General features: G+C 39.8%; 1 protein-coding gene across 1 annotated transcript in view; it reads left to right on the top strand.

The window, feature by feature from the left end:
• The window catches only part of LOC117514727 (CUB and sushi domain-containing protein 3-like), an 885,172-nt gene that overhangs the window by 655,233 nt on the left and 203,242 nt on the right, over positions 1 to 26,697 (top strand). Inside the window, exons 47-54 of the mRNA XM_034175291.1 lie at positions 1,117 to 1,305; positions 3,152 to 3,298; positions 9,283 to 9,471; positions 11,958 to 12,143; positions 12,916 to 13,110; positions 16,146 to 16,319; positions 19,787 to 19,960; positions 20,661 to 20,834. Coding sequence (XP_034031182.1) covers positions 1,117 to 1,305; positions 3,152 to 3,298; positions 9,283 to 9,471; positions 11,958 to 12,143; positions 12,916 to 13,110; positions 16,146 to 16,319; positions 19,787 to 19,960; positions 20,661 to 20,834 — 1,428 coding nt within the window. The remainder of the gene's footprint in view (positions 1 to 1,116; positions 1,306 to 3,151; positions 3,299 to 9,282; positions 9,472 to 11,957; positions 12,144 to 12,915; positions 13,111 to 16,145; positions 16,320 to 19,786; positions 19,961 to 20,660; positions 20,835 to 26,697) is intronic.

Below are 26,697 nucleotides of genomic sequence, written 5' to 3'. Positions count from 1 at the left end.
AATGACAAGTCCTGCATTCTTTATGAATTACATCCTAACGTGCAGCACAGCCGGCTGCAAGCACTCAGCTCAGATGTATGGAAAGACATTCATGCCAATAATGTCTGAAAGGAAATGCTTTTGACAAAAACTACAGATTTTCTTTATTTCTATTTATGTCCAGAGATCAAGGATCCACCATGAAGAGTTTATTATGCCCAGAGTTTAAGGATCCCGTGACCAATTTCACATTTATTTACTTTCAGACTCAATCAAATGTTGTTGACATAGAAAATCTGTAAAGCCTACTTTCAGTACACAGAAAATTCACAAGAGGTATAGATAACAGAATCGATAACGGAATCAATAACGGAATCGATAAGGAATCGGATCAATAAGCGGAATCGATAATGGTATCTATCGATCCCTACCTACACAAGAATCACTGGGGTCAATGTCTGTCTGTTATGTTACTCCTCCCATGTTCTTTTGCTATCTACCAAATGTGTTATATATGTCAATAAAGGTTGGCCCTGAAACTTCTCTGATAAAATGGCAAATGGCAAGCTCAAGGAATTTGACTGTCAAATTGATTTGGACCAAACGTGGTACTCACTGAGGTGGGTTTCAGAATTACCCTGGGTAAATGTCAAGGTTGTTGGTTCAAATGCCAAATTGCCATCACCATTACTGTCTTTGTGTCCGTGGGTGCTGTTTCCTAGTTTCTTCAATTTCAGCATCAGACCCCAATTCAAACTTTTTTAAAAGTTGCATGTGATGAAGGCACAGACTTAAAATCATTAGTATGAAGTCATCTGGGATTGGTTTGTAATGCTCCATTATCAAGCTGTAATATTGTGCATGACTTTCATGGCAAAGAATTGTGGAAGGAACTTTGACAGAAATGTTGTTGCACCCGAACTGATAAATTTGCCAGTGCGAGTATGCAGGAAAGAAATAAAAGAATCTTTAGTCCTTTAAAATATGACACCATGCAGTCAACTTGGGGATTAATTAATGGTATAAAATCCATGTCTGAAAATACTTTTATATGCTTCCACTCTGTTTTCTGTCTTTTTGCTTCTACCATCTTTTAATCAATTATTCTTTCCATTTGTCGTACTGATCTCATTTCAGTCCAATGTCCAGCCCACGAGGTGCGTTTTGACTCAGCAGGGGTAATCCTGAGTCCAGGCTACCCTGACAACTACCCCAACCTCCAGATGTGCTCCTGGCTGATCAACGTGGAAAAGGGTTACAACATCACTTTGCATTTCGAACTCTTCCAGACAGAAAAAGAGTTTGACATCTTGGAAATATTTGATGGTGGGTTCTGCTCAAATCTTGGGATGAAGTATATTCTGCCTGCAACAAAAAAGCTCAAAATGTAACATATAGTACCTGTAATAGGTAAGACGTTGTTTTCGTCTTTAAAATGAAATTTTAGAGTTGAATTCCACTGATGATGACTTCTTTTCTGAACAAAACTTCCAATCCAACAGTCTGGAAGAAATAAACGCATGTATCAGAGTCTCAGCATCAGCCATAGACAGGATAGGACAAATCCTCACCACATTTCGCAGATGAAAGAAGGCATTCCTCGTAATGTCTCTAATGTGGGGGCCAAAAGACAATGTAGGATCGAAAAGTACTCCAAGATTCCTCACTTTGTCCATATGATGCACAACACATGAACCAAAATTAAGCACCAACTGGTCAAAATGATGCTGATGTCTGGCTGGACCAAGAACCATCATTTCAGTCTTATCAGAATTCAAGAGTAGGAAATTACTAGACAACCAACTTCTCACAGATATAAGGCAATCTTCCAAGGCTTTTATATGGGCAAGATTACCAGCAGTTACCGGCATGTACAATTGATTATCATCAGCATAACAATGAAAGGCAATCCCGTAATGCCGCAGAATATGCCCAACATCAATATGTATTGAGGACCCTTAGAGATCTTTTCATTTTGTACCAATGAGCTACTTAGATTTCACAATGCTTTCTTTTGACAGGTTTGTTCATGTTTGTGTATAATTTATTACCAGAGCTTTGGCCAGTCAGAAGTCCAGTCGGAAGCACTGGGCACACCACAGGATATGAACGCATGAGTATCATAGAAGTAACAAACAAGTAGAAGACAAAACTGTAAACAAATCTGCAATCACCAGGAAAGCTCTCTGTCTCATGTCTCCTCGAGGTTTTGAGCGCGTACAAAACTTTCCGACGGACTCGCCGGATATCAGCTGACGAACACGTTTAATGACTGCGAAAAGGACAAAAATTGACACAAACTAATATCTACATTTCATATATGTTGCTCATATATTTCATCAATCTGTCATTGTGTAACAGACACTTAAACTGTTGTACGTCACAGTAGGCACTCTATAGAATAACAGTACAATAATACGGTAGAACAACAATACAAGAATATTGCAGAATAAAAGTAGAGTAGTACTGTAGAATAACTTGTCCAAACTTGTCCTCTGACACGCCGAAACGGAGGTGTTACTTTGTCTTGCTTCCAAAGCGAATCGGTCTTTACGCGCGGCTTTCCATGACAAAATCTTTTGTTAAAAGTGAAATCTGCCGGAAAATGGCTGATGTTCAGCTCTTGTGATAACCAGAGAAAGAGCACACGACAGTCTCGTATCCACAGAGCCATCAGCTTAGAAATGGTCCAGTGGCTTGTGCCGCGTCGTCGCAGCTCGGAGCGCGGCGCGCCAAGCGTCCTTAAAGGGGTCCTTAAAGCTGTACTAACAGACCTTATTCTCTGTGAAGCCCGTAAAATTTTCATCGAAAGCCAGATAAATTTTTCAAATGGTTTCCAGGTGCCTGTATCTTACAGCTTCTGAAAAAATTCTGATGGAAAAAAAGTCCTTTTCATGCCGCCATTTCCCGACAATGAAAAAACGACGAGGGGGCGGGACCACTCCTTCCCAAAGCGTGCTCACAGGCGAATGACGTCACTGACAGGCGTGGAAAAACTCACGCATGCGCACGAGGGTTCAAGCATGTCTGACGTAAAAACATATGAATGAAATCCATATAGTTTTTGAAAAAAAATAAAAAGGACCGTTACATTATTGACAGACCTTGTATTTGTAATGTATTTTGATATCGTTTTCTGTGAATCTGTCTCTTTGTGTGTCTTTGTGCTCAGGCCCAAACATCTACAGCCAGAGCCTGGCATCGCTCAGTGGTGACATCGACACACCCTTCAGCCTGACCACCACAGGCCACCAGCTGCTTCTGCGCTGGTCCTCTGACCATGGAACCAACCGCCGTGGCTTCCACATCAGATACGTGGGTGAGTATCAAAGTATGTATCCCGTTTATAATTCTATTTTTATTCATCTTGTTGCAAAAGAATTGTTGAAAAAAAAAGTCATGGGTTTCTAATCAAGAATGTTGCACTTTAGATTGTAGGAATTGGCTGACTTACCCTAACATTGAACCTTCATTGCAACAGCAACATTTTTGTGCACGTGCCCATGACTTTTTAATGTTGCACTGCATTCTACTGTGATTGTTTTGGGGTATTGTCTGTTGCTTGATTAAAAAATATTCTCACAGTAGCGGATGTTGCGCACACACACATACAAAAAGCACGAGGCAGGAAGAAAAGCTTACATGCTGCTTTGCACTCCTTATTTTCAAAAGGTTTTAAATTCTTAATTGGCTCTTTAATAAAGCAACTGGTGCTCAGCGAGAGGCGCACTGGGGATCTTCCTCCATTTGAAATGCATCAATAATAATGAAAAGAGTACAAAAGGCATTTATTTTTTATGCTTGGTCTCATCATTATGTTTAATCCAGGAGGCTGTTGTTGTGAAAGCGAGTCGGCGTGATGAATTTTGTAACGAAAACTCGCCTTTGACTTGATTGTCTTGAACGTGAACGGAGTTAAACTCCAGCGCGCCTTTTCATCTTAAATCCTCGCTCTTTCCCACTCGCGTTGACTTGAGGGAATGTTTGACTGCGTTTGTGAAGCACAGCCCTCCGTTGGATTTTTCTCCCAGTCATCTATGCAGCGGGCAGCACGATGACTTAGGAGTTAGCACTGTTGCCTCACAGCAAGAAGGTCATGGGTTCGATTCCCACCTGTGGCTTTTCTGTGTGGAGTTTGCGTGTTCTCCCCGTGTTTGTGTGGGTGCAGGTGCTCCAGCTTTCTCCTGCATCCCAAGACACGCAGGTTAAGTGGATTGGAAAACTTTAAAGTGTACGTGCGGGTGTGAATGTGTTTGTTTATCTATATGTGGCCCTGCGGCTGACTAGTGTCCTGTCCAGTGTGTACCCTACCTCACACCCTATGACTGCTGGGATAGGCTCCAGCCCCCCGCAACCCTTAATAGAACTAAGCGGTTCAAGATGAGTGTGTGTGTGCGTGTGCCATCTATGCAGCGCTCATATTGTAAGAATCAAATCTACCTTTTTTGTGTTCGACAGGTTGTAAGATGAGCGGAAGGAAGGCTGCGGAACAAATAACTGTAGGATGCGCCCCTATTGCATGTGCTAAAGCAAATTGAATACGTGTGCCCACAGGCCAGAGAGGAATAGTAATGATATGATTTTTGAGTTGTTCCTTTGCTGTGTGGCACACAGGCTGAGTGTTAAATAGACGTGACACTCCTCGGGCATTTTCCCTCATTATCTTTCTGAATTTAAAAAAGGAGCCTTGCTGTGATTGGAAACACTCACCTAAGTCTTTCTCGAGAGAATATTTAATGCCTCTCATCCTGCTTTGTTTTCTCTATGCTTTGTTTCTTCCTTTTGATTTTAATATCTGCTTATGTTCTACATGCTGGGTGCAGCTTGCTTTTGCACAGGGTGGAGGTGTGTGTGCGTGCGTGCGTGTGCGTGTGTGTGTATGTGTGTGTGTGGGGGGGGGGGTAGTGCATTGAAGTCATATTCAACGGGTCAGTTCAGAGACTGTAATAATACATAACTTTTAATGATCAGTTTACAGCCCGTGCATTTTGTGACTGGGGGTCCCCCTCATGGGTACCTGAGGGTGTTTTAACACCACCCTCCTTTTCTCCAAAACACGGTACAGACTAATCACCTGATTTGTGGTCCAATAAATAGAGGTGGCCTTGGTCTTTTTTGTTCATAATGATGCTGCCTTTTTGTCCAATGACAGGCAGTTCCAGCACAGTAGGCCACCATTAACATTAAGATTAACATTAACAAACATTGGATTGTTTGCAGATGACACAGTTTTTGAACAGTTAAGTGACTGATTTTAGCAAATTGGTTGTAATCTCACATATTGCGTGAGATGTTATTGCTGTTCGTAATCTATACCATTATCATATACCTAGAAATGATACGCCAATATGATTGGATAAAACACTAAAGAATAAATAGCAATACACCCTTTTCGCGAACGGGTAATATTTTTCATACCACCCGAGTAATCAGCCAATCCGGACAGCGGAGCGTTGCCACCACGAAGAGGTGCGGTCAGAGGAACTGTGAAATACTGGTGAGTCACTATTAATAATTTCTTACGTGTCCAACCTCATAGGTTGATCGTTAAAATTAAATTTGTTAGTTCTAAAAGCCATCATAATTATTTCTAGGAAAACGTTCCATTTTTTTTCTACTAAGGTTTGAACTTTGAGTGTTTACACAGGAGAGAAAAGTGAGAAAATGTTAATGCCTGTTTGAGAAAAGTGTATAAAGTGTGTAGTGAGGGGTTTTACAGCCTTAAAACATCTATAATAATTGTAAAAAATAACACTGACTACTTCGCGAATTTCGCCTATCGCGAGTTATTTTTAGAACGTAACTCCCTTTCGCGGCCTCGCAGTTTCGCAGATTTTTTTTAGTGTCATTTTGTATGCTTCTTCTTTTTTTTCTTTTTTTTTTAACAGCGCATTGTGTTCTGCGTCCTTATCAGGCGGGCGATTGCTCTCACTGCCTCCGATTCGCTTACTGAGTCTGGTGAACAACTTGATATAGTGATATTATTCACTCATGTGCAGATCTGTGTGTTTGTTATATGTTAGCAAAGTTAGCTTGTCTTTTTTCAGGCAACATATAACATTACTGGAAGATGTGTAGTGATTTTTCTAAGAAAAATTGTAACTAAGCAGGGTTGGGTCTAAATATTTTTAAAAGAATCAATTACAAATACAATTCAGTAATTGCAAAGTAATTGCAAATTTAAATACAATTACTTTTTGAAGTAATTGAAATTACTTTTCTGTTTCAGGCCATTTACATTATGATTGTAACAACACATAATGTACATAAAATCTTGTTTATTATTCAACTTGAATATGTAAGATAAATATACAGAAACATACACATATGAGTATCTGCAACCTGTAACATATAACAACTATTTCAATAGACAGGCATGTTTCCACAACTTTGAAAGTTTGCTGGAAATATTCATTAGTCAAATATACCAAAAGTGTTTGAAAAGCAGTTGTTCCAACAATAACGTTTCAAAAGTGATCGATTATACTTGATAATTACTTGAAAAAGTAATTGTTATTACAGTTACATTACAGTTGCTTTTGGACCCAACACTGACTTTGTTTTTTCAAGCAACTTATAAATCCCATTGCTTATAATGGAAGCACATGGCTCATATTAACATTATCCCATTATCATCATGTTTCCATGCTAAACTTTGCCTGTTAACATTGCATTATGTGACACTAGTGAGTTTTCATGTTAAAAGTTAGCCCATTAGCATGATGTCATGTGATGCGAGTGAGTTTTTGAGACACGTGAACGATTAAAACCATCGTGCTCACATAAAACTAAATGCCCCCCTCAAAAAAAAAAAAAAAAAAACTGTGACTGTGGATGTTGGTCTAAAGCAGGGGTCAACAAGTACATTTAGACTTGGGCAGTTGAACAGCGGCTCAACACACCAAAACATCACCAGTGACATCAAGCCAAACCGTTTATTTTATTAGTAAGCATTTTCTTATCTTATATATACAAAAATGACTAATTTGAGAAATGTATTGGTGTAAAGAAAAGCAACATGAATTTGCCATCATTTGGATCATTTTCTGGTTTTCTACATTTAAGGGGCTTTGATGTCATTCTTAGTTAAATAGTAAATGGACTGCATTTATATAGCGCTTTTCCATCTGCATCAGATGCTCAAAGTGCTTTACAATAATGGTTTACATTCACCCTAATGTCAGGGTGCTGCCATGCAAGGTACGCACTAGACACCGGGATCACCTAGGGGATTAAGGACCTTGCCGAAGGACGCTTAGTGATTTTCCGGTCAGGCTGGGATTTGAACAAAGGATCTTCTGGTCTCAAGCCAAACGCTTTAACCACTAGACCATCACCTCCCCTTTAAAGTAACTTTGAAGTAAAGTTTTATTGGAATAAACTTACTGAAAGCTGTGTTTGTTCCCGCTCTGACCTGATTTTCACTACTTCAGTTTGGATGTCAATCTGAAGCAGATCCATCATCTCTGATGCTCCATTCAGATGATGTTCGCACACATCAGATGAAATTTGAGCCATTTCAGTTTGCTGGTTTGATGCAAGGCACAGAGGAGAGAAAAAAAAAACACAGAAAGAAATATTTGTATTTTAAACGGGTTCCTTCAGAATCAAAAACGCAAAAATGCAGGGATTTGGTGAAACTATTCACGCTTGTTGATGAAGTCACTTCCTGATTGAACACTTGGACACAACATAATATTAAGGGGGTGGGGACACTTTTATGAACACTTAAAAAATAAATGCTTTTATTTTAAAGTCGCTAATTAAGTTTAATAGTGTACATGTGTCTAAAAATTGTTTTTATATTTGCATTACATAACATGAACAATGTAAAAGAAAAAAGAATTTTGCCGTTATAAGAAGAAAATGAATCCACCTTCTTCATGCTGTTTAACATTTTTAATTTATCCACAATGCATGTTTTAATGATTTACCCACTTTCTGATCTCTTAAAGATTTAATTAAATTGTTGTTTGTTGAAACAGGATTACGCTGCCACATTGCATTATGGGTATTTTGCTTTAAATCAATTTCTGAATGATTCAACTGTATATTATGGATTTTGTTAGTGGACTTGTGTTTAAAATCAGATTATACTTGAGATTTTCCTCATAAAAATGTTGAAAGTATGTTCTGACTCATCGGTTCTCATGATTATATGTTTTAAAGCACTTTTGTATTGAACAAAAAGCTAGAAGAAATAGAACTAGAAACTAGAAATAGAAGTAGAAATATATAATGAATTACATAATTTATGTCTTTTTAATGGTTCAGTTTTTTATAGAGTCAGTGAAATAGAGACAGGGGGTCATACAAGTAGTGTGGCAGAAGCAGTGGCAGATGGGTTTTGTTTTGTTTTTTTATTCAAAGTAGTCATTGACTTGCAAAATGTGGTTCTAAAGTGATCCCTGTGTTCAGTGACAAGCAGTCCATTTTAATGATTGAAATTATTGTTTTTGCGAAGATAAATAATTTTTTAAAACACTTGAAAAAAAATCAGATTTTTAAAATCATGTGCCAGGCCAGATATAATTGCTAGTGGGCTATTTTTACTGGTCTAAAGTTCCAGGTATGAACATGTTCAGGTACACTTTGGAAAATTACATTTTTTTTTACTGTTTTTTTAATGTTAGTACTTATTTGAATGGTTTTGTCACCATTGTTTATTCCTTTTCTTTGTGTTCTAAATGCAGTAATTATACTAACAGACAGGACAGACGTTAAGTCATTTCTGCATTCTGTTTGAGCATATAAAACATATCCCAAAAATAAATTAAGGACTTTGACACTAACTTTTGCAGATCACTTTTCTGGCTTTTGTGATCACCTTAATCCACTTGAAAATCTTCTCTTTTATCTATTTCCTTAACACTACAATAATTGTTTTTCCAAGAGATTGAAACTGGAGACAGATAATGGAATTGTTTTAAAGCCGAATTAGGCTGACTTGATTTTTGGGATTGAACCAGACGGGGTGATAGATGCACTTTGGCTTTATTTTAGCTTGGCTGCTTTTTCACCTCCTCCTGAGTATGTAAATCTACATTCAGACAGGAGTGATGTTAATTGCTATATTGTTACAAACAGGGCCGTAATGAATCACCATTTGACGACTGCTCACTCGAGTGCCCCTTCTCGTTGTATAATTACTTTTACATTGATGCAAACAATGATGAACTGCATTTCTCGAGTGAAAGACGCTACGCAAATGTGTTTTGTTTTTATACTTTGTTTCCACTGTGTTTTAAAAATTTCCTCCCTTTTTCTCTTCCTCCCTTCCCTTTTTGCATCCCTTTATTTTAGCAATGTACTGCAGTACTCCAGACTCCCCACAGCATGGCTTTGTCGTGAGCCAGACCGGGGGTCATGTTAACAGCATGGTGCGCTGGGCCTGTGACAGGGGCTATAAGCTGATCGGAAAGGGCACAGCTGTGTGCCGGAACACCTCCTACGGCTTCTACGCCTGGGATTCGCCAGTTCCTGCATGTCAAGGTGAGCTCGTCAAAACAGGCAGCTTTTTATTTCCAACAGCAGCGCGCCTCTCGCCCGGTTCTTCTGGTCGCTGCCTCCGCTCCCTTACGCTCAGCGGGCAGACAGGCAGGTGCTTTTGGCACCCGAGTGTCTCAGCCCAAGCCCCGTTTGTCTGTTGTTAGCAGCTGAACTGCATCCGACCTGATTGAGAGCCAGTAACCTGTCAGGTGGAAGCAAAACCAGAAATCAATCCTCCCTTTTTCTGTCAATTTGCACTCCTTCAGATTACTTTGGCTAACTTCTCCATTATCATGCAGTGTCTGCTGCTGTTGGATTCCACTCAACTAATTGGATTCTTTCATGCAAATGTGTATTGTGTATTGTATGTCTTGTACCTTGGAATGATTTAAAAACATTTCACACCCGTGAATGATTCAGTCAGTTTGGTAATTGGGCACAGCTTTCCCAAAGCACACAAACACAGACACAGCTGCAGGTGAACTAATATCGTTATGCAGATGCTGCCCATATGGTGCTCACTCGATGGTGGAGATTGCATTTCAGTATGCTGAATCTTTAATTCATTGCGATCTATATTTTCCTTGATGAAATATGAACTATCTGTCAAAACATTCCGAAGATATATAATTACTATATTAGCGCCTCATCAGTGATTGTTGACTTATCGTCCTATGGGGTGCTACAGGCCGATGGAACGGCATCAGAGGACGTTGTCTGGCTTCCACGTGTCATATTTTACAGTCTGCTGCTCAGTTGTAGGAATAAAAGTAACCAGAAAAAAAGTAAAACGCAAGAAGACTCTGGTTCCTCAAACTTCAAAATCAAGCATTGCCTTGAAAGAGCTCAGGAGGTTGATGGACAGAAAAGTTTGGTGATCTCTAGGGTTAGGGTATATGTTTTACAGACTTTGATGCTAACCAGTTGTGACAACTAGTGACGATTAGATGTCTTTGGTACCAGGTCTCTTCAGAGAATCCTTGAGTGCTGCTGGAATGATGTTGTGTCAAACAAGCTCTTACATATTGAGACTGAGATGAGAAGCATCACTTTCATTGTGAAGGAACAGCAGCTATGATAATTCGGTCATGTGGTGTGTTTCTGTGGGCGTGAGCTAACACGTAGGTGCCTCAGTGTCGGGGACGGTCATGTCTTACCTGGTTGCAACAAGTAGATGGTTCCTTCAGAGAGGTGAGGAAGGACCGGGTGTCTGTCTGGGTCGTTACCATCCAGGACCTAAGGCAGTTCTGTAGTGTGGTGGTTGTGGTGATGTGTAACCAGCACCTGCTCCTTGACCTGACCTCAAAATGTAACGGTCAAAAGTAACGGTATCAGGGAGACACCTAAAGTTTAAGGGAACCTGAACAGATGAGCCATAAAAGCCAGTCATTTTTTGCCAACATTTGCTTGTTTTCTCACAAAAAACTGTTGCTTATTCTTTATGGGGGGGTTTTCCCCCTGAAAATATCAGTTACATTTGTCTGTTGTATTTTTTTTTTTCATTATTTTTTCCTAACAAAGTGTTACTTTTTGTCTGTTACTTTTTTCCGTGTTGGTTTGTATCCGTGCGTCGTGCTGCTCCACTTTAGGAGTTCTCTGTTTGCATAACTGTGATTGTTCACTGTGGGGTTTGCCGTTGCTGCTGTCTGTTGTTTTATTTATTCACATTATTCATTTATTCATATTCTGACTTGGCTCTTGTAAACACCTTGCAGTCCATCGTCTGGGGTTTTGTGTGTGGCAGGAAAGCGCTGTGGCCACGGTTACCTTGATCCGCGCTGTGTGCGGCAGGAAAGAATATGATGCTGTGTGCGAGTTCTATACTCATAAATCCTACAACTCCGGAAATAACAGCAGCTCATGGGCGGCTTGGACTCCACAGCAGTATTGACCTTTTTTCCTGTTAGTACTTTAATTTAGGATTTTTGTGTTGATGTCTGTTGTAGTGTACTATTATCATTGGCATTTATACTTTTATTATTGTGGCTTATTTTATTTAGTGCTTTGATTCCCAGGAAAACCCTAAAGAGAGTTATTATTATTGTTATTATGGTTTTTTTGGTGTATATATAGTACTGTTCTTGGCATCTCAACACAAAATCAGTTCCAACAAAAAAGAATATGAGCTATATTATTTCGTAATAAATAATAATAATTTCCTTGCATGATCTTTTGCAAATGATTATGCAATATAAAAATGACTATACTTATTTTTTGATTTTCAATAAAGTGTATTTTTAAAAAGAAAATACTTCAAAGCTGCAAGTGGCGTGCACAAAGCAAAAATGGAAAACATGAATTTGCTTAGTGAACCCAAACTTTCAATGCTGTTTGAAATACATTCACATTTATTTCAAAATTCTCCATAAAACACACACGCTGAGCAAATATGTGCCTACACTGGTGCATGTATCTCTGTGCAAACCCATCCATCTTTTTTGTTCTTTTTTTGTGCTGTGCATTTACTATTGTTCTGGTGCTGCCTCCAGCTGTGTCCTGCGGTGTGCCCAGTGCACCGCTGAATGGTGGCGTGCTCGCTGCCGATTACTCCGTTGGCACACGGGTGACCTACTTCTGCAACAGCGGCTTCCGGCTCTCTTCCAAAGAGCTGACAACCACAGTCTGCCAGCCAGATGGCACCTGGAGCAACCACAACAAAATACCCCGCTGCACTGGTGAGTGGAGGACTTTGGGAGATGAGGGAGAAGGACTGAGAGAAATGCAACAACTACAAGAAAGGCACAGCGCTGTAGCGTGACAGGAAATAGTGGTGAAAACGGGGAAGAGCGATGGAGCTGACAGCATTGTTGAGAGCTCTAGTCAGAAAATCAGAAAGTTATAGAAATTCTTTGGAGAAATCATTGAACATCAAATAATTTAACAAATGCTGCAGTGTAATAGAAAATGTCTTGTCACACTGCGTTTTTGTTATTTCAGTCTTTCATTACAAAACCGTTAACTTGTAGAGTAGTGATGTAAAACAAATGGATGAAACCCAGAATGTCAGTCTGGCTCTGGGGTGAGTTTATTACGTGCCGCTGCATCTCCTTCAGCTGCTGTGTGAAGTTTGAAAATGTGCAGTTGCAAGTGATGGACAGTAATGTTTACCCTGGAGATCAGTACTCACCCACCTGAGACCAAAAAGGAAAACACGTATTAGTGTCAAACTCATTGGATTTTGAATCGTGCAGCTTTGCCGTGCAGGAACATTTGTATAACTGCAGGAGTGTTGGCATTTACATTTTAACACATGATTTACTTTATTGCACTGCTTGAAAATTTCCTTGGGAGCTATTTATATTTTGACTGCACTTTTGAGTCATTGCATATATTTATGTTTTATGACTCAGCAGTTTGTGTGCAAGTGATAAGAGAACAAAGTGAGATAGAAGTCAAGCTACAAGTGGAATCAAACTAACAATGCTGACTTGTTTTCTTTTTTAACAGTCCTGACGTGCCCCAGTCTCAGCTCCTTCTCTTTGGACCACGGCAAATGGAGGATATTCAATGGTTCCCACTACGAGTATGGTACCAAAATTATCTTCACCTGCAACCCCGGATACTACCGTGTTGGCCCAGCCCACATCCAGTGCCTGGCCAATGGAGTTTGGAGCTGGAGAAACGAGCGGCCTCGATGCAGAAGTTAGTGAATAAACAACAATGCATAAAATTGACGCAACAGTGAATACAGTATATTACTATGGAAGTAAATCTGTGCCATTAGAGTTGGAATTTGAATTTTTAAGGTTGAATGTTTTTTAGCATCACAATCAGAGTTTGAAGTTGAATTTGTAAGGCTGAATTTGTTTAGCATCAAAATTTTCAGCCTCAGAAACTTCAGCCTAAAAAAAATTCAACCTAAAAAAAATTTGGCCTCGAAAAATTCAACCTCAAAAAAATAGAAAAGCAGGAAGTAAATTATGGAAGTAAATCTGTGCCATCGGAGTTTGAAGTTGAATTTCTAAGGTTGAATTTGATTCGCATCAAAATATTCAGCCTCAGCAACTTCAACCTAAAAAAAAAGGTTGAATTTTTATATCGAATCTTTTTTTAGGTTGAAGTTTTTGAGGCTGAATATTTTGATGCGAAACAAATTCAACCTAAGAAATTCAACTTCAAACTCTGATTTTGATGCTAAAAACATTCAACCTTAAAAATTCAAATTCAGACTCTGATTGCACAGATTTACTTCCATATATTACAGAATGCACAGTATGTAGAATGTACAGTTGATTACTACCAAATGTCCCAAACTGAAACAGCCACATAAAGACTTGTACATGACTTAATTTTCAGAATATGACCTTCATAAAAATAATTCATTTTGAAACATTAGAAAAAGTAAGATTTCTTGGCTTCAACCTTAGTATTTATTACTAATAAAATGTCCTCTCTCATAATTAAGAAATTTAAAAAAAAAAAACAATAAAGAAAGCTATCTCCAGTTTTATCTGGATCTGGCCCGAAATTAAATGGCAGCTAGTACAGGGTAGACCCAAATGTCTTTTGTGTCATTAACAGAAACACTGGTTAAATCACAAAATCTATGACTGAAGTGTAAAAAGACCTGTGGGTACAAAGTCCCAACCAGAAAACACCCCACGGATAATCACAGCTGACAACAACCTAGAAAGAGAGCACAAACAGTGGAGACAAAATGATACAAGAGCAGCAAAAAAAAAAAAAAAAAAAAAAAAAAGGAATCTTGTAAGTTGTGCAAAGGTATTTATTTTTGAATGCTAAGATTTTTGTCTGTGCTCATTCCTTTCAGTAGATCAGGTAGTTTATTTGGACAAGGTTACCAATATGTAGACCTGGGTTCATTCCTTGGATAAGACTCTTCATCAACATTGTCAGTTCATCCAGCTGTCAGTGTGTACTGGCTTTTGCAGGGAAGATACCTGTGTCGGGCTCACGTCTCGCCCCGGAGGAGTCATAGACTCTTGTCCACTTCCTGCTACAGAATGCAGGGATAACCAAGTAGCAGTAATGGGCTTCAGGGCCTAGATGTGACTGAGGGCTGTCTCCCTTTGACAGATGTTGATACCTGACTGTGAACACTTCTTTTGGTGCAAAAGTGTCAGTATGTAGCATTGGGGTGTTTCCTATAACACCTACACCTCCTCATCCCCCTCCAATCACCCAGTCTCATCCATTAGGGCACGGATAGCACCTCCCCACTGTGGCCATCTCTGTCTTGGTGCTCCCCGCCTGTGAACACGTGTGTACAAATATCTGACAAACAAGTGTTGTTAATGCTTCATAGTTTTTTATGTTGACTTTTATTTAATTAAAAAAAATTGTTTTGATTCTGATTCAGTGTAATTTGATGTGCTAATGTGCATCGTGATATAAAGAAGCAGACTTTACGCTTGTTGTGAACCCTCTTATGTAAGGCATATCTGAATAGTCTTATATCTGGGTCACAGATCCTTTTCCTTCCATTTTCAAGGCTTTTGCCTAGTTCTTGTGCTTTTGAGGGGCTTTACCTCCAACTTACGGTTCACAGGACCTGTCTGAGTAGATGGGTGGTCCTCCCTTGGGCAACTTTTCAATTTTCACCCCCTTGTGTGGCTTTATGGAATGGGAACATTGCACCCATCCTGGGTAGTGGAAATGAGCTCATTTGGGCCGTGACACCATGAGAGGTTGGAAAGGATCAGGTGCCAAGGTGTTCTGGCATCCCAGTGAGGGTATCTGAATAGGGGCCTGAGTAAAGAGCAGAACAACTCAGGTTTCTGCTGGTCTGTGGTGCAATTACTTTCTGACACCTTATGATAGCAATGTACGAGCACTGCACCTGTGCTCAATGGGTGCACAGAAAAACCTGACAACTGGATTGGGTGGAAATTAGCAATGACGCTTGAGTACATGAGCTGCGCTGTGCCGAACTGCATCCTGCAGAGATCTGTTTGGGTCCGCCTGATTTTTCGATATAATGGTGTGCAGACCCATAACAAGTGAGCCCCTGAACAGGGTAAAAGACTAAAGCTGTAACTTGTGCTAGAAACTGGGAACTGTATGGACCCAAGAAGCACTAATTCACACACACAGACTCCATATTATATTTCATTTTTGAGAAGCAAGCATGATAATGCATACAGTCCTCTTAGCAGTGTCCTTAAATCCTGCAGTGAATATTTTAAATACTTTTGAAAGAAGCCGCACGTTGTTATCCAGCCAGAATGAAAAATCTTTGACCCGCTAAATCACATTATGACATTATTCGACTGTGACAGTGAATTCCTTATATGTAGCTCACTTAATCCAGAGCTCGGTGATGCTTTTTATACGTTTCACCCATTCTCATCTCAGCCTAGGTTAGTTGTATTGTTTATTGTGAAAATGGGAAATAAAGGCTTTCTATGCTGCCATGGGAACAGCTCTTGGAGAAGCAAAAGAGCTGAATGGGCTCCGTAATGGCGACACAGGATGCCAGGTAGCATGATGAAAGATTATGGGACAAAGGCAAATATCATCATTATCCTCGGTGTGAAATACTACAGGTCAATCTTTTATCGTATTAAGGTCAGTGCGATGAGTCTAAATGACTTTGCTGTCCTATTGACTCTGAAGATGGAAGCCAACTTTTGTCTCTGCTTTTATTTCCTCTCCCTCGGAACCCTCTTCTTTAATTCCCTGCCTCTTCTGTCCCCTTCATCTTCATCTTATTGCAGTAATTTCCTGCGGTGATCTGCCCACTCCTCCTAACGGGAAGAAAATTGGCACCCAAACCACATTTGGATCGTCGGCCATTTTCAGCTGTAATCCAGGGTTTGTTTTAACTGGATCTGCTGTTCGAGAATGTCTGCTGTCAGGCCTGTGGAGTGGGACAGAGACTCACTGTCTGGGTAAGCTGGATAGAATTGCACTCTTTAACCTCACAAAGGTCGGTCTTGACCTGGGTCAAAAAGGACTGGCAGTGTGTTCAGACAGTGTGAGTTTTTGCAGTTAAGACATCCGTCTCGAGCTGTAACCAGATGGGGAGGCAGAGGGTGGCTGTAATTGGCTCTGTTGCTAAGTGTGCAAAGGCAATAACTGTAAAACATTTGGAAAGATGTAAAGAAAAGTTAAAAGAAAATAAACTAAACTTGTCGCCTGGACCTCGCCGCTGCCATGTTCTGTTTTCCTCGGGGCTGGCCCATTTCAAACTCCTTTAGACTTTGTAGAGATCAGAAGGTAAGAAGCTGCTGTGCAAACGCACGAGCGTGTCTGGCAGCTGCCCTTGGCGGATTGGAGCAGAGCGCCACGCAGTGCAGCCTCCAAGACCGTACGATTTGGAGTTTCAAAATTGTTCAGTGTGTGTGAGCAATTGGCCTGAGACTCCGGAGATGAATGCCAAGCAGCAGAATTCCAGCTGTTGTTCGGAATACATAAACAAGCCAATATGTTACAGTTTAGCTTAGCAAGGCTCATCAGAGGTTTTTTTTTCTTTTTTTGGTGGTGGGGGGTTGGATGGAGAAAATGAGGCACACATAATTACTGGAGGCGCATTCAAACCCACGCAGCGGCGGAATGTGACTGGTTCTCTGGCAGATGCATTCATCCATTTATCAATCTGGCACCAGCAATCCGAGCTCTGCTCCAGATTGGTTCATTTCATGAAAAAAAAAAGACAGCATTGACTTATTTGTGATAGGACTGTCGAGGTTAACGCAGCCGGTGACCTCTTGATACAGAAGCTTACCTCAGCACTGTATTGGTCAGATCTGGCGGCTCTCAACTGGAGTGTGATGATAAAACGCTCAGGCGAGTTTCCGGGTGCAGGAATGAATTAAGGAAATCAGACTCCCAGTCAGTGGCAATTTCCCAAGTGTTAAGTGGCAACAGAAATCTCAGCAACATTTCGCCTTTCTGAAAAAGGATTTATTGTAGCTGAAAGTAACACGATTACATGCATGGGTGTGTTGCACGCGTTTTCTTTCCCCCTACAGGGAATTGGTTGAGTAAATCTGAACTATCACCACCGGCGAACCTGAAGGTGACTTCATGGCTGTGAGATAATTAGCTGAAAAATACTTTACAAATGCTGTGTTTCAGGAACACACACACACACACACACACGCTGATTTTGTTTATGAACCTTTAAGTCTTTCTCCTCATTTCACTTCATAAAGCAAAGTAATTCAAATGTGATAACTACAATCAATGTGGTTTCTGTTGCAGAACTATGATAATACATTTATATCAAATTATATAAAGTAGAACTGTAAGGACAAATTCACTGTTGATGCCGAGCTGTCAAAGCATTCAGAGTGCTGAACAGCCTCTGCCGCATACACGACTGTGCAAAAATCCCAGACATCATTTTAAAATTTCTAAAGCAAGCACCAAGAAGTACGAATATTTAAAGATGAAATCAAAATGAAAAGCTTTTAACATGGATTGTTTAGAGGGAGCTATGTCATGGATTTACAAGAGCATGGTGTTGATCAGTTCATTATTCACTGATTATTTTTATTAGGCGCGCATAAAACTGGCATTCAGGTGTTCCTGTGTGCTAAAAAAAAATAAATGATGCACAGCAGAAAACCAGGGAGGGGAACTCTTTTCCTACAACCTGTCACCATTGCTTTCCATGTTTTTTGCGGTGCATCACTTATTTTTAGCACACATGAGCACCTGAGCACCAGTTATGTGCACATCTGAACATTGTCCTATTTGTAGTCTTGTACAGTCAAGCATGAGGTTGTAAACCTACAAAGTAATCAAGATTGTCATCCCCTGCTGGCCATAAAGCAAGAACGAGGAAAGATAATAATGATAACTTAATATTTATCTGATTTTCACCAAGTTTGAGCTGGACAAATGAAGGTATCAGATGTGTTTGAGTTTGACCAGGATTGGGTTTCACTAAGACCCTCCAAGTACTGCCCACTTTACTGAACAGAGTATTGATTATTGGAATTTTTTATTCCCTGGTTAGCAAATATTCTACGTATCAGCTGGCTCGTTTTCATATTCCTACTCTAGCCAAACAATAACACAACATTATTTGGTCTACAGAAATTACCACAGACCTTAAAATTTAAAAAATTTAAAATTTTCTGGAGTGTAAGTTGCACCTTCATAGCAAATTTTTCTGCATTATCAGCTCTTTAATTTTGGATTTGTGTGTATTGTTGTAGTGTTCTTTTGTTATTAGCACTTAAACTTGTATTACTGATATTTATTTTCTTTTACTTGGATTCATGGGAAAGCCCAATATAAAAGTTATAGTTATGTTCCTGTATATACATCACACTCAGTGTTGTCAAAGTAACTTTGACAAGTTGCTTTTTTAGTTGCTTTCTACAGTTACTTTATGCAATTACTTCATGAGCAGCTTTATGCAATTACTTTATTAGAATCTGTTGAAAACTCACAACTAATAAGTAATGTAACTAATAAGGCAACTAGTAATCTAACTTGGTTACTCTTAAGATTGAGCAATCAGAAAAGTAACTAATCATCAAAGTAACTCATAGTTACTTTTCTGAGTACTAAATCTTAAAAATAACCAAGTTAGATTATGAGTTTCTTTATTAATTACTTTCAGCAGCTGCCAACAAGTTGTCCACAGCTACTAATGAAGTAACTGTATAAAGTAACTAATGAAGTAACTTTTCAAAGTTACTTTGCCAACACTGATCGCAGTAGAGTGCAAGTTGTAGGATGTCTCAGATCAGTCAAAAAAACACAATTTATACTCCAGAAAATGCGATATGAATCTTCCAGCTTTAAATTTGGAAAGCAGAACAGCCAGTTATTTACCTGAAACCCTATGTCGTAGCATGATTAGGCCTGGTAATGCAGCTGGTTATTTATATTTATAAAAACAACATCAGAAGACGAAAGAAATATGATTCTGAATTTATCGGAATTTATCTGCCAAAGTGATCAAACCAACACAATGCTGATTGAATTCCATGGAACAGATTACCAGTGGGAGATGCTCGGTACAGAGTGAACATTGTTTTGTTTTTTTAATCTCAAAATGTCTGTTGTTGGATGAAATAAATAAATTCTCAATGTTTTGTTTTTCTTTTGTCAATTCACATTAGGAAATTTCAAATTGGACTACTAAAAATGACAAAATAAATCAAACTGCATTCATGCAAAAAGACGTTTGCACTAAATTCCACACACTTCAGCAGTGTTGGGCTGTGATTATATGTACTGAACACAGTCATGATATTGTATCTCCACCTGCATGCTGGTGACACCTCCAAAAGAAATTAGCATTTTAAATGGTGTAAATGTAAGTTACGCAAACTAAACAAAAAAAGGAAGTTAAAAACTGTTGGGTTTTTTTTTTGCTTTTTGTGTCCTCCTGCAGCAGGTCACTGCGGCGCTCCACAGCAGATTGTAAATGGGCAGGTGATTGGGGAAAACTTTGGCTACAGAGACACGGTTGTTTACCAGTGCAACCCCGGCTTCAGACTCATTGGCTCCTCAGTGCGAATCTGCCAGCAGGACCACAACTGGTCTGGACAGCTCCCAGTTTGCATCTGTAAGTACTTCAGTACCACTTCTGCTCACTGCCTGATGGACCGCGAGAGGCGTCAGGTGTCTGTGTCTGTGTGCAGTTGAGAGGAGGAGAAGGAGAGTGTTTGTGGTTATGCACTGAGAAGAATGTCAGTTTTCATCTTTGTCACATGAGTACTTTTGTCTTGGTTGCTTTAGAAATTCACACTGAGGATGCTGCTGTTCGTGTTTTTAAAAAAAAGAAAAGAAGAAGAAAAAAGCAGCTGATCCTGATGCGCTCTTCTTTTTAAAATTGTTTGCATTTAAAATGATGCTTTGGGAATGTAAATTTGTTTTCACAAATCTATTATAATGCACAAAATGACCTTGCAATTAAAAAATGCTCCTTGTTGTGTGACAAAGTGCTGAAATTAATATTAATATAATTCACCTGTCTTCTCTTCACCTATTGATGGAGTGAAATGTGATGTTTGCCCTTTCCCATTCGAACTCACGTCTCGATTCCCAATTCCTCTGTTGTCCTCTGAGGTTAAATATATGATAATGATGTTCCCATTATTGATGTCACTGTACGTCACCTATTGATCATTTTTATTGAATTCTCTCTTTCATCCATCCCTCTCTGCATGTTTAATTTCATTTTTTCATGCGCATGTCTCTGTATTACTCCTTTAATGTTTTCCGTTTGACCTCTTCTCATTCCCATCCATTGATATAAACGTCAGCCATCACCTGTGGTCACCCCGGCAGCCCGATCTACGGCCGCACAATCGGCGATGGCTTCAACTACAATGATGTGGTGCGGTTCTCATGCAACAAAGGCTACATGCTGGAGGGGCCCTCCACAGCCCAGTGCCAGGCCAGCCGCCAGTGGAGTCAACAGCCACCAACATGCAGAGGTAAATGGCGAGCTCCTGCAGAATGGATGAATGATTGGCAGCCTGACCAGCCATCAGTGTCCACTAGAAGTGGAAATGTCCTTAAAGCTAGTCTACATGCTGTAGGCAAGGCTTAGAGTGCAGACAACAAGCCTAATGTGGAACTGCTTTGGGTCCTGGATGTTGACCTCTAGGTAGATTTGCAACATGTATCACTACAAATCATCATCAATTCAAACCTGAGTTTGAAAAATAAAATATGATTTATCAGCAGATTCTCGCGGTTTTTAAGTTTTCTTCACATTATTGTGGTCACTGCACTGCATTGTCTCTATGTCCTCATCCTCTGATGCTGGAAGGAACCTATGGAGTCACTGGGTCATTGGACAGAGGTGTTGGCGATGCTCATGTCTTTGCAGGAAAACTAAGGTCCAAACTTTAGGGTCCTGGTGCTTCCTGTGTGGTTGTGAAACTCGGACGCTAAGCAGTGACCTAAGGTTACGATTGGATGTTTTGGTACTAGGTCCCATCAGATGATCCTTTGGTACTTTTGGAACAACATTGAGGAGTATCACTTGTGTTGTGAGTGAACATCAGCTTTGACATTTTAGCCATGTGGTGCATTTGTCTGTGCATGATCCAACACACAGTTCCCTCAGCAGCTGGAGAAGGCCAAGAGTTCAGCCACATTTCACCTGGCTGTGGCAGAAGAATGGTGACTTTTAAGAGGGGAGGCATGGACCAGTTGACTGCTTGGGTAGTTTCGATCCAGGACCTGTGGTGGTTTCCTGGTGTGGTGGTTGCAGTGACAGATGACTCCCAGACTGGACTTACATCACATTGGTCAACACAGATCTTCACAAATCTTATGCTTTGTTTTGAACATTGTTACCATTAGCTATGTTGTTAGCTCCACTACATTAGTTGCAGTTAATTCACACTTTGCACACATTAACTGAATTTAAAAAGTAGCATGTTCCCATGCAGGTTTATTTTTTGTTCCTACAGTCTCAACAGGAAACAAATGTGACACTGGGCAGTTCTTGAAATTCTGACATGTAGGCTATTAGCATTAGCCTCTTCTCCATTTTGAGCAAAGCAACCATTCAACAAATTTAAACTTTTTAATACAGCGCAACTCCAATGTGTGTTTCACTTTTTTCCATATAAGACTGTTACACCACACAATGTCCACAATAATAGAAATGTGTGCAAAATATGTTTTACCACACAAATCAATACTAATAATTAATTCTGCAAAAGAGAACATGGACAATAAGTTCTTTCAGCTGCTTCCTTTTTCTAATTAGGTCCCCACAGCAGATCTGATATGGACCTGCATGTTAAATTGACACGTTTTACACTGGACGCCCTTCCTGACGCAAATACACATTGCATGGAGAATGAGCACGTGTGGTCTTCAACCGGGAACCACCGCACTGCCGAACCATCCGTCACCTCCCCACTGAGCGGACAATAAGGCTCATGAAGTTTTATGAAGCTTTGTCAAGCATAATGTCGATCAAACATGAGCCTATGAACAATTAGATTTGTGGAAACGTGCTCCCGTAATGCTCTGAGGTCTTGTGGCGACTGTTCCTAAAAACGGGAGCGCTCTGCTGTTACACGTTCAATAACCATTTGCACTGATCGATACATGAAGAGAGATATCTTTGTGGGTCACTCTGATTGCATTTATAGCCGAGGCCTCTTGTAGCTAATTGTGCATCTGTGAATGAAGTGAACAATCAGTGGAGCAGACGGCTGCCAGGAACAGAATGAAATGGATTTTACTAATGTTCACTCATGGTTCAGAAATCATAAGCTGGACTGACCACGTGAATTCAGCAATGATCATATCCGCCACACATGGGCCGTGTCTACCACCTGGTGCAACACAGCACTCAGTGCAAAGCAAGTATTGGCATACAACCGATACAGATGTCGTAATGGATCGCCATTACGACATAGCTGAAGATGATTGTGTCATTGGGCCACAGTGGCTTTATGATATTTCAGAGACACAGTGTTGAGATGCTCCTTACACAAGAAAGTTCATAACACAAATATACTTTGCTTCCATACACTGAGAAAGTAATTTGAAAACAGCCATTAAAAGAAATAAAGAATAAACACAAATGGAAAATACAAAACTTCACCTTTCTGCTTCACCTCACCACTGCTGTGCACAGATCCATGAACCTGCCGGAAAACCTCACATGTGAGCCTGCTGTGTAAACAGCTGTGCACCTCCAGCTCTGAAGAAGGATGACAGATGACACTCTAATTGGTTTATTTCATGTAATGAAACAGAATCAAGTTTATTGCCAAGTAAGTTTTCAAATACAAAGAATTTGCTGTGGTGTTTGGTACACGACAATAAACATAAGTTCAATAAAAGCAGTTCACAGGGCAAAAGAAGGAAATATAGGTTTATATATATATAAAAAATTAAGCTGGTTTTCAGTGAAAATTTTAACGGCTGATGAGAGATTTTGAGGTGATTCTGTCGCTTTAAGGACTTTTCACGGTGCGAGACGTCGCGCTGCGCTCTCAGGCGGCGTCGTCAGCCTGTTCAAGCTGAAAACATCCACATTTCAGGCTCTATTGATCCAGGACGTCGTGAGAGAACAGAGAAGTTTCAGAAGAAGTCGGTTTCAGCATTTTATCCGGATATTCCACTGTTAAAGGAGATTTTTTTAATGAAAGACGTGCGGACGGGTCCGCGCGTCGGGACGCAGCCGCCGCGACGCTCCGCCACAGGAAAAACACCTCTGTTGAAAGCCTTAAGGACAAGTTGGAACATGTCCTGCCTGTTAAACAATTTCTCATATACTCACTCCACTGAAAGCCATCAAAAGCCGCCTGGATTTTACAAATGGTTATCAACACGGAGGTGTTTTTCCTGTGCCGCCGCACCGCGTCGGCTGCGTCCCGACGCGCGGACCCGTCCGCACGTCTTTCATTAAAAAATCTCCTTTAACAGTGGAATATCCGGATAAAATGCTGAAACCGACTTCTTCTGAAACTTCTCTGTTCTCTCACGACGTCCTGGATCAATAGAGCCTGAAATGTGGAGGTTTTCAGCTTGAACAGGCTGATGACGCCGCCTGAGAGCGCTGCACGACGTCTCACACCGTGAAAAGTCCTTAAAGCGACAGAATCACCTCAAAATCTCTCATCAGCTGTTAAAAGTTTCACTGAAAACCAGCTTAATTTTTCGAACCGTGTCCACTTCGATGTGTCTCACAGGTTTAGAAAAAATTCTGATCAAACAACGCGCCAGTCTCTCAGCAACTTCTCAGACAAAGGAATTCCGACGAGGGGCTGGACGACTCCTCCCACAAGGAGTGCTCACAGGCGAATGACGTCACCGACAGGCGTGGAAAAACTCACGCATGCGCACGAGGGTTCAAGCATGTCTGACGTAAAAACATATGAATGAATATATATATATATATATATATATATATATATATATATATATATATATATATATATATATATAAACCTATTATATATATATAATATGTATAATAGGTTTATAATATAATATATATTATATATAAATCTATATTTATATATAAATATATATAGATATAGATATATAGATATATATATAAACCTCTGCCATCAAAGTTGGAGAAGGTTATGTTTTCGCCCGTTGCTTTTGTCTGATTGTGAATAACGTAGAGCCCACAATTTTTCATATATAGTTATGACATTTTTACAGAGGATACATATCCTGATAGGCAAGAAATGATTCAATAATCAAGGTCATAAATCAATAGTCAAACTCAGGAAAGTTTGGAAAACTGGAAAAATCCCTATCTTTAACACTGAACAAAGTTTCATAACAAAAAACATAAAAATTTCTTTTGTATTTGAGAGCATTTTGTAAGATGGTATCCTTTATCGACTGGCAAAGTTTGATCCAGATCCAATCCAGATTACAGGTTTTGTGCCCATATAAATTTAACATTGAAAACCCCATTTAATGTATGTATCATCACATACATTATCACATTATATCTTAATCAAACATGCCCCAGTCACTCTCATATTTGAAAGTGAGGTGCAGACTAGTACTAACTATCACCTGACAGTTTGATCCAGTGTCACAGACCAAACGGTCCTCCCTAAAAGATTGTCAAACAGTCCCTGCTAAAAAATTTTCTGCCCTGCCTTCACTGCACATGCGTCATATTTGAGCACAGCAGCACGTCTGAGACTGAGTCTCTTAACCCAAAGCGATCAAATGGATTAATTGGATTATTAACCATCAGATGACAAGGTAAAACCTCTTAAAGCAGCTGCTATGCGCTCTGATTGGTCTGCCATCTCTTATGAAGAAATAATGCTGAATTAATGTTGTACAAAAGCTTCAGATATCTGTCGCTGAGAAAGATGATGACTGGAGTGCAGTTTGAAGTAGAAACGAGGTGATAATCTGTGAATTGCTTCTGAGCTCCGAAATGACACGTGCAGTGAAGGCAGGGCGGAACAATTTTTAGGGGGAACTGTTCATTCGGTGACACCAGATCTGATTCAGATTGTAGATTTTGTGGACATTTGAATTTAATATTGAAAAGCCCATTTGGTGTACATTTTGCATTATGTCTTAAACAAAAGGGCCTCAGTCACTCTCATTTTTCTGTTATGGATTTACCTAAAACCACCAAAACTGGATGGAAATTCCAATTTTATGCCTGTTTGTCTTCCAATCATCAGTTGGAAACCAAGTGCCAAAAAGCAATGACAAATTGTGCATAGCAGAGATAAACTATGTTCTGTGAAAATGATCTGAAAAAGAATTCAGAAACTGAAAAACCTGAAAAAATCTGACAACACCACAAAAAACCTTTGATTCAAGTGCATAAATTAAATACATCCTCCTGACATTTGATCACATCTGATTTAATTTATGAAAAGCCACTTCTAACAGAACTGTGTCCTTGAAAGTTTTTTGAAGGTAGAAATTTGTGGAATTGGAAACTCATGTTGGTAGAGGTTTGCGTTCTATGATCGCAGTGCTCCAGTTTTGGTTTGTTTTTTCTCTCATTCACTGGATAGAGTAATAGGAGCAGCATCTGGATCTTCGGCCTTGAAGCATTGACAAGAAGACAGCGATGACTTGTGCGCGGCTGAATGTATAGAAAGAGAGGAGCAAATGGGGAAAATGTTTTACCATGTTTATTGTCGCTTTTTACCAAGTGGCTTGCTGCAGGGTGGAAATACTTCAAAGACAGGAAAGCAAGAGTGGAAGATGTTTTATTGCGAGTGTCAGATGGTAACTGCGCTTAGTCGTGTCCAATTTTAGTTTGCCCAGGTGACGCTCATTATCTGAGTGTTAGCGATCATTCTCTGCAACCGCATCGGAGAAATGCTTGTCCCCACCAAAAGCCTTACATCAGGAAATATTTGTCATTGTTCTTCCAAAATTAAAAGAGCAGGCCTTGCGTCATGTGTGCTCTGTGTAGTGTAGCTGTTTTTTTATGATTGTTATTATGTGAGTATTCCTTCAAAAGAATTTCATTCATATTTGACTTTCTGTGAGCAAAAGATTTTAGGGCTGCAGCTATCGATTATTTTAGTAATCGAGTATTCTATCGATTATTCTGTCGATTAATCGCATAATCTGATAAAAACTGCTTTTGCGTTTTAAAACATTAACAGTCCAGGGCTGTCCCTAAGCAATGGCACAGTGTCACTGCGTCATCATGGAGATTGTCAAATTTAGTGTATCCCTTTCTTTTTTCCTGGGTAATTATTTATTTTTTCACATTTTTACAAGTTTTGGATCTTTTCTGATGTCAGGCGCTCAGCTAAATGACGTCATCATAGAAGGTTTTGAGTGTTGCGGCGCCCTCTGCATTGAGTGTTG

The sequence above is a fragment of the Thalassophryne amazonica genome, chromosome 7 (assembly GCF_902500255.1).
Source record: "Thalassophryne amazonica chromosome 7, fThaAma1.1, whole genome shotgun sequence".
Taxonomy (NCBI): domain Eukaryota; kingdom Metazoa; phylum Chordata; class Actinopteri; order Batrachoidiformes; family Batrachoididae; genus Thalassophryne; species Thalassophryne amazonica.
Note: the sequence above shows the minus strand (reverse complement) of the source record. Positions and strands in the feature narration are given on the sequence as shown.